The sequence below is a fragment of the Azolla caroliniana genome, unplaced genomic scaffold (genome assembly GCF_043228905.1).
Source record: "Azolla caroliniana isolate FFs.n. ecotype wild unplaced genomic scaffold, voAzoCaro1.0.p SCAF_10, whole genome shotgun sequence".
Classification (NCBI taxonomy): domain Eukaryota; kingdom Viridiplantae; phylum Streptophyta; class Polypodiopsida; order Salviniales; family Salviniaceae; genus Azolla; species Azolla caroliniana.
This window is the reverse complement of record NW_028230445.1, coordinates 6,045,939-6,055,110: the sequence shown is the minus strand read 5'-3', so window position 1 is coordinate 6,055,110 and position 9,172 is coordinate 6,045,939. Positions and strand designations below refer to the sequence as shown.

Below are 9,172 nucleotides of genomic sequence, written 5' to 3'. Positions count from 1 at the left end.
ATGGGACTGATCAAACTTTAATCTCTCATGAAGATCGTAATAAAGTGATACGCCAAGAAATATGGCAAATCTACACTCGATACAAATGGATCACCCCACGAGAGCCACTCCCATCTAAAATGGTGTACTATAAGGAACACTTCTTGCACTTCTCTAAGTTAGGGTTTATTACACGACCAAGATACCTAGATACTTTCTTATCAAATGCACTAAGGGTGGCCATTGGACAACTTAGGATATCATCTCACCAACTTGAGATTGAGAATGGTCGAGCTAATAGAGTCCCTAGAGAGGAAAGGCTATGTAGGTTATGCCACATAGAGATAGAGGATGAGTATCACTTCACATGCAAGTGCCCAACTTATGCCGAGATACGGGCGGAATACCAAGACATACTAGGACCCTCTCCCACCCTCTCCAAACTATTAGATACCCCGAGTGTAAAGAGACTAGGTAGGTATATCTTAGAGCTAAAACAACATAGGGAGGATAAATTACAAAGTGTTAATCATAACCCTTTTACTACTCATCAACATGTACCTAGTGTAATTTTTCAGGAACATGGGGAACCGATGAATGTGGATACACTTATGCCGCTCGGCCTCTCCCTTGAGGAAGCAGAAATACAAAGAGCAACCAAACGTCCTCGGATGTTGGGCTTCAACACAAGTCAACGTGGAGTAGAAAAGATTAAGAAGATAAGGGAACGTGAGCTACGCCGACTCGAAGCTATGGCTGGGGTACCTCTTACATGGGGACCACGGGCCACATCCACATCATGGCAACCCTTTGACCCCCCGCTTCTCTTCGAGAGACTTGGATGGAAATGAAATTAGGCCTAGTATAGAATCATTCTCATTGTAGAACATGTTTTTTATATAGAACATGTTTGTTGTTTTCTTAGAACTATTTAGCTTAAACTCTATTTTATCTTATTTTTATTTTTACTTTCGATGAATGGGTAAATATCCCATTTTTGTTGTACACCATTTGTCTCATGGGCCAATTTTGGCCTTAGAAGACGTTAATATATCCTTCTTCCTTCTCTCTCTCTCTCTCTCTCTCTCTCTCTTCACACAACACCTCCACCAACACCACATATTATGTCTACACAATGCCCCCAACAAAAGCTATGTATGTATGTATGTGTCCTGGGGCCCCCTCCTTTGGGCCAGGCACCATTCCTCGGCAAATGGTAGAGACCGATCCACGATATCTGGTCGCGGGGGAGCTTCTTGTCTTCCTTTGTGATCTCTTAACGAAGAAGCGGTGTTCAACATTATGGGACAAGCAATAACGTACGTGTGTTTTGTTTGTGTTTGTGTGTGTGTGTGTGTGTGTTCAGGGAGGGGTTGGGGGGGCTGAGGGCCCATTCCTCGACAAATGGTAGACACCGATTGACGATATCTGGTCGGGGGCTTCTTGTCTTCCTTTGTGATCTCTTAACGAAGAACCGTTGTTCGACATTATGGAACAAGCAATAACGTATGTGTGTTTGTCTGTGTTTGTGTTTGTGTGTGTCTGAGTTTGTGTCTATGCGTGCTTGCGCACGCTGTTATTCTCTAGCCGGACAAGGCCTAACACAAGGTGTCACGGAGACACTTCACCAAAGGGTGATTACGGCATAGGATTAAGATTCAACGATTACACCGACTTACATAGGTTACACGATTAGAATGCTTCGGTTAATTACACGCGTAAGATATCACAGTAATTACAGAACGGAAATCAAGACAGAAGTATAAACAACATAAGCTCTATTAATTATCCGCTCTCATTACAATGGGTTCCGGGCCTTTAAATAGGTTTCCGGCCCGTAGTACAAAACGGTGCCTCTCGCACCTATTCGGGATCCGTCCGGATCTGGAACGGCATACCGTTTCCAGTCCGTCCGTCCACACTATGCTCATTTACAACCGTATCTAATTAATTCCTTCACTCCGTATTTTGGACTCCTTGCCGGCTGGTAACACACGCGCGCGCATGTGTGTTCAGGGCGGGGCTGGGGGGGCTAAGTGGGTGGGTCTCCCTCTTGAGTTCCTTAGCAAACAGAAGCTTGTACTTCGCAAATGAGAGGACATCATCGAACGATGATGCCAGCTCATGTTGGGTTAATGTTTGGTCCCACGTTTTGGGGAAAGAAAATGAGAGGTTGAAATTGTTGATATATCACTCATCCTTCGTCTAAAATCTCACGCACTTATGCCTCCACAAAAATTCAAGTGTTTCCAATCATAGCACATTTAGGTGTTTCCAATCATAGTACAATGCTTCAAATGCCTAATTATTCATCCTATCAATTCCTCTAGCGTACATCAAGTGGACATGAGCACCCTCGTATGAATGCACCATTTTTGCTTTCTTGACTTCTCATCATTCAAGATATAGACCCCTTGTCCATCCATTCTAATCATACCACTCATCATGAGGAGCAATTTGCCTTATGTGTGATCCCATGTCGCAACAATTTGTGCAAGGTTTGCTTACTTAGTCGCCTTCATCCATTACGCTAGCCATAAGTGTGGGTGTTTCCCTTTGATGCTTAAACATCTTGAACGTTAATGAAATTTTTGAGTTAAACACTCATATATTTATGACTCGTATCTTATGGATCTTTCACCAAAGTTATCAAACAATGGTAAATGTCATCAACCAAGCTTGATGCTCGACGAAGGAATCCTTAAAGAACTTGAAATGAAACATCACTCATCTTCCAACAACCATCTTGATCATTTCGATGCAAATGTTATGTTATAAGCTCAAACAAAATATGAAGAAATGCATGGCCAATAGTAAGATGCATTATGGCTCTAGGATCTCACAACTAATAAAGTGGTGAGAACTAACGATGTAATTTTCAATGACAAAGGAATAGATCAAAGAAACATGGTGGATGTATCATGTAGAGCATCATTGAGTATGTTTTGCCAATGTATATTATACAATGGTATGCACTAACAAGCAAACGAACCAAAAGCTTACCAGGGAAGTTATTCCTCTTGAAACCAACACAATGCATGCCTTGATTGTGATGAACCCTCAATTTTTATTTATGCTACGAAGACAAAGGACAACGTAAGGTGAAAAAATTCTTGATGGTCAGAAGGCCCTTCTTATAAATTGATCCAATGTTTTGAAGATCGTGCGAGATGAATGGCCTAACCACAACACTCACCTCATTACCAAAGGCTTTAAGTTAATATTAAGAAAGGGGAATTTGAAGTTTTAATGATGAAGTTATACTAGGTTTTTGTGGTGCAGGATTTGGCCAACACTGAGCATATTCTTGTGTGCATGTTCTTATGATAGAATTAAGAAACTTTTATGACGAATGCATCAAGAAAGTCGCATATGCAATTATATGCAAGATAGTAAAAGTTTGTATATACATTTGCCCCTACACGTGGAAAGGTAATCAAGCAACAATGTAAGTAATAGGTACGTTACATAAATGTCACAAAGTACCTCATGCCTCGATTATCAATGGCCTTATGGAATGGCATGATTGACAAATTTTATGTACTGATCTTGCTTTATCGCATTAAACAACATTAAGATGTAATTAAGGATATCATGTATGAACACATGAAGAAAGATGGCATAGATCCATCCACTTATGCAACAATTGGCATGTTGAAAGGTTGTGCTACATTAAAGGATATTGCGTGGGGTCAAACTATTTGTGATGAGATGTAAAAGAAGGGATTGGAAAAGTATACTAAATGTGGCTCTTTGGCAAGAGAGCTATTTGAAGGTATGCATCCATCAAAGCTTGTCTTGGGGTGCATTGATTTCTAGATACATTGATCAAGGTCTTCAACCTCAACGAAGAAGCATTACGATGCTTCAAAGAGATTTAGTTTGATGGTATCACTTTGTATTCTATATCGCATCAACGTTTGTTTGAAATCTTGTGGTGTTTATTAGAGCACTTTATGAGAGTCGAGAAATGGACAAAAAGGTTATAGATGGTTATTTTAGAATCTTTTAGGGGGAAACATAAAAATTAGCATGTATCCTAAATCTGATTTGATAGTAGAGGCACATGAAACCTTCGGCTATATGTTATTTCATGTTGAAGCGTTGTGGATTCCATTAGTATATGGATACACTAACCAAGATTTGAGTAGGAGGCTTTGAATAGATGGTTATAATTTATTTGTGGTGTGATTCTATCTTGCTTTCATATGTTGTAACTTGTAATAGCTTGCAATATCAGACGAAGGCCAAAAAGTGTACACAATAATCATTTTGCAAGGATTTCAAGAAGATTATTATGTCAATAACTCTTTATGTCTTCAATATATGGTTTATTTGAAGAGTTTTTGAGGCATTGAGTAGTTTGGAGAAAATGTCTCTGGCATACGTATTTGGGCCATAACGGAAGGGCGAAAAAACACCAGGAATATAGGAGGATCCATCTAGTGACAACAATTTGTTGATTGTGCATGACAAGTGAGAATATTTGGTAGAAGCCCTTTTACTTCAAATATGAATCATGAAGGTGATTTGACTATACATATAGTATTTTGTGGAAGTGGTAAAACAAAGCGTAAAATCACATACTTTCTTAATGCACACATCATATCACTCACGAGGTATTTAACACCATGACAAGACAATACACTCAAATATACCAAGCTTTGATATTTTGCACTTCGGTACAAAGATTGAGATTTTGGAGAAAACCATGATGGCGACATAATTACATTCAGCCATGTCTTCACACTAGTTGGAGTCCCAACTTGCTACATTTCTCTACTTGGAATGTCACCGACTTGTTAGATTTCTCTATTTCAAATGTATGGGGCCCTCTTGACTATTGAAGAAAAATATATAGGCAATGATGGAGTATGGCTCATTTGCCAAGATTTGGGAGTTTTTACTCATATGAGGCAATAACCATTAAAACATTTGCCTTTACTCAATCACAACTTTGAACACAAGAAATTTGAAATTATCACATGACTCACCATGTTGTTGCATTCCTAAATACAACTTTTGCAAGCACATTCAAAAAATTATCTACATATTTTAATGAGGATAAAACTCTTTTCCTCTGAAAGGGAATGCTAACCACAATCCCGAATGAAACTTTCAAGAATATTCTATTATGTATAAGGTAGCCTCCGATTAAGAGCCTGCTTTCCTACGAAGCACATTTATGATCATACAAGCTATACAAGAATAGGTGGGCTCTACACTTTTGAGAGTGACTTTATACATGTCAAACAATATATGGAAAAAAGTACGTCAAAAACACAAAAGAATATTAATTTCTTGACATAGTGGGGCCACCCAATACTTATGCATTTGTTGTGAATCCTGATAGTTAGCAAAAAGCAATTCATTTATCATTGAAGAATATATAATAATTCACTTGGCAACTTGATTTTACAAAGACTTTGATTTCTTGGGTTCACAAGGATCCAACAAGGTGCCGAACATCCAATCCATCCAAATAGTATAATGTCCATAATTATGGCGGTATGTCGAATGATGGATAGTATGATAGCCAGCACCCATTATAGGCCACACCTTCCCATGCATACAGTCGTGGATATTTGTTGTCCATATACCCTCAATGAACAATAAGAGCTCATGTGTGAGCAATTGGGTCGGCACTAGGTATATAAATATCGCATGCGGGAGCGCTTGAGCTAACCCATCGAGTGGGTGAAATGCCAATCCTATAAGAGCCCAAAAATCTCAATAAATCAAATAAACAATGAAAATAGTTTAAGGACTAAAAAGAGACGTACAATTGTCTAGATCAACATATGAACAACACCTCTCATTTATTGGGTAAAACAAGGGGTATTCATAACCTTTTCAAGGTCAAAATGTGATTTGTGGGGGATGGAGAGCTTCCAAACAACAAAGATGACAAAGAACTCCACTGGGAGATAATAGGAATGGAAGGCATCCTCTAACAAATAGAAAGAAAAGTGTGCACATACCGGCGAATGGCGAGAGTGTGTTTTCTTTGTTGTAGATATGGTGTGTTGCATGTAGCCATTTGTAAAGAGCCTTGCAATCGTGTAGAAGTCGGTGCACCCAATAGATTCCAAACTCGACCAATGCTAGGTATAGAAACGTTGAGATGACATGGCGGAACAACCCGACCTCATGTATACTCGAATAGCATCGTGACCATCCTCTCTCGACCATGTATTCGGAGAACACCGGCAACATGACATAGATGGGCATTGCTTTCATACTGACCCAAATTTGTAGGAACACGGCTTCTTTGGATGGCATGGTATCACCACCTAGATGAATTGGACCATCCAGCGATTGCCACGAAAGAAAGAAAGAAAAACACAATTATGAGATGGGAAGGATATGAGAGAACACTTAAGAGTGTGCCATGGATAAGCCTATGAGATAACCAACAAACATGACACGATTGTTAGGGATGGGCTTAGGACCATGTGACATAGTGCACTATAGGTGTAGGAGTGGGGAGATTCAAAAGGGCATTTGAGTGAATGATTAAACACCTATGAGAGAACCAAAGACCTATGGATGATTAAACAAGATGGTCTTTGGGCGAGGTTTCGATGGATACATTCCTATGATCGGTGGTCATACGACACATTTGGCGGTGCCATCGACACATTCATTAGAAATGGTGTTTTGAACCCACAATTTAGGGTTTAGGGGTGATGTTTTGAACCTGCAGTTTTAGGGTTTCGGGATTGGGTAGGGTTTCAATGGATACATTTCGATCGGTGGCCATCCGACAACACATTTGGCAGTGTCATGTACACATTCATTAGAGGTGGTGTTTTGAACCCACAGTTTAAGGTTTAGGGTTTAGAGGTGATGTTTGAACCTACAGTTTTAGGGTTTAGGGGTGATGTTTTGAACCTACAGTTTAGGGTTAGGGTTTAGGGGTTAGTGTACAAAAGATGAGGTTAGTGGAAACAATTAGACACAGGATGGGTGTGAATTACCTGCAGGGAAGTAGACATGCCTCTTCCAGCCATAGATGTAGAGGCACCACAGGGAAGCAGAGCCGAAGTAGACGAGGAGGCCTGCGATGTAGCTGCGCAGCCAGCTCTGGAGAGGGCGAGGGATGGTGGACCTCAGGCGATGGGGCAGCAGGGGACCGAGGACCAGGTCATTGTACCAGCAGGTCTCCTCCACAAAATGGGCAAGCTGTCCATTCTGATGATAACGCCCGCCCTCTTCCGCTAATCCTGAAGCAGAAGCAGAAGATTCAGAAGAAGATTCAGAAGAAGAAGACGAAGAAAGGGGGGGGAATGAGAGGCTGCCGGGCGATGAGGCGGTAGCATTGTGCAGTTTAGGGTTTAGGGATGCAGAGCAAGGCAGCTGCTGGCAGAGGAGGAGGAGGAAGAAGAAGAAGATAACATTAGAGGTGAAGTTCACTACTAGAGGAGGATACACAGAAGCCATGGCAGTGGCAGTAATTGTATAGTATATAGTATGTACTTTGCTCCTTTCTTCTTCTTTCTGGAGTGCTAATCTCAGGGTTTAGGTTTTGGAGATATGGCATATACATACATACATACATACATATAGGAAGAGACAGACAGACAGACAGACAGACAGACAGACAGACAGACAGACAGAGAGAGAGACAGAGATAGTGTGATTGTTTGGGCCATCTCCATACTCAAACGACATGCATGACAGTTAAGAGAAAACATTAAATGCAAGAGTCAGATGAGATTATTGTCAACGCTTTGGGCGCCCACATATATATATGTATATATATGTATACATATATATGTACATATGTATGTATGTATGTACATATGTATGTATGTATGTATGTTTTATTGTATATTATATATATCTATAGACTATGTATATGTATAATGTATGTATGTGTCTATGGGTCACGCATGGCTCATCATGATGTGCCTCACGGCCACCACCAACACAGATAGATAGATAGATAGATAGATAGATAGATACAAGGGGCATGTCACAGTAGTGTGTCGAAGAGATCTTTGGCCCCACACACGCGCCCACCATTCTAACTTTATAGCAATAACCGCAGAACGAGCACGACTTTTTTGGCTCCGTCCTCGGGCGTTTGTCCCATCCCTTGACCTTTGCGTGACAACGACAACCAACCACCAACAACAATTGGAGCAAGAGTAGGAGCAGGAGCAACATATGCCCGTAACGATTTTTGGCCCTTACCCCCTTGAGGAGCGAAACCCATCCCTCCTCCAATGAACTCCTTGTCAAACAAAACAACTTATGTTGTTGATATGACGGTTTCACCTTATGCCTCCACTCACTCACCCCATCTTCCTAAGACACAATTTGGCCTTACCCTGCAAGTGACCCATCCCATGACCTTCTCTCGCAAACAAACAACAATGATGTTTGTTGCTTAGGCCTTTGGCTTTGTTGTGCAAGCTTTTTTGCCTTATGAAAGTGTTCCTCTTTTGGGTGAAATTGTGGAGGTTATGAACTACTTTGCCATGGCATGTGGTTCAAACATTGACCGTGTCTCAATTGTGTATGTGGTCTTTAAGCACTCATACACATATCCAAAGACTCTCTCTCTCTCTCTCTCTCTCTCTCTCTCTCTATGACCCTCTACTACATTGACCACATTTAAGAATCGTATTTATTGTCATCAAGTATTTTGCACATTAACATTCTCTTGTCACTTGTAATAGAAGTTATTACTAGAAGAGTAAGTTGGCCTCTGCCATTGTCAATAATGGCGAGACAATATTCGTTGTCAACCTTTTTATAATAGATTATAATATAATGGAGGCGACTCACTACTTCACCAACAATCATAGCCAATTTGGAAACAAAGGGTACATATTCCAACTAGGGAGCATTAAGACAAAGTATGTCTTAATCATTATATATTGCATTAATGCACCAATAGAGACGTGCAAATAAGATTAAGGGGATGATAAGGTGTTTCTAACTAACAAAGTTCAATACCAATGCATAGGTTGTAAGTGGTGATCATTATTCATTACTATTAGGGTAGATGATACTAAACGACATAGGTGGATGAGCAATATGTTGTAGACATATAAATAAATAAATATACGACTACTGAAGCAATTGGTATATGATTGTATGACCTAGATGTTAAGTGTCATAAATATTTTCAAAACAATCTTGTGATAAATTAGATAGAGGAAGGTGTAAACCACCAAAGTTA

General features: G+C 40.2%; 1 protein-coding gene across 1 annotated transcript; it reads right to left on the bottom strand.

Moving 5' to 3' along the window:
* Positions 1-5,326: 5,326 nt before the first annotated feature.
* LOC147858862 (delta(7)-sterol-C5(6)-desaturase-like) lies at positions 5,327-7,422 on the bottom strand. Its single transcript, XM_087325692.1, has 3 exons — positions 6,960-7,422; positions 5,961-6,272; positions 5,327-5,690 (listed from the first exon to the last, which is right to left on the bottom strand). Exons 1-3 carry the CDS (start codon positions 7,420-7,422, stop codon positions 5,395-5,397), a joined length of 1,071 nt encoding a protein of 356 aa, XP_087181818.1. The 3' UTR covers positions 5,327-5,394.
* Positions 7,423-9,172: the final 1,750 nt, after the last annotated feature.

Coding starts and splice junctions, on each gene's coding strand:
- LOC147858862 (XM_087325692.1), bottom strand. CDS start 7,422: ATGGCTTCTGTGTATCCTCCTCTAGTAGTGAACTTCACCTCTAATGTT. Junction 6,273..6,959: donor GCATGTCTACTTCCCTGCAG/GTAATTCACACC, acceptor CAATTCATCTAG/GTGGTGATACCATGCCATCC. Junction 5,691..5,960: donor CACACTCTCGCCATTCGCCG/GTATGTGCACAC, acceptor GGGCTCTTATAG/GATTGGCATTTCACCCACTC.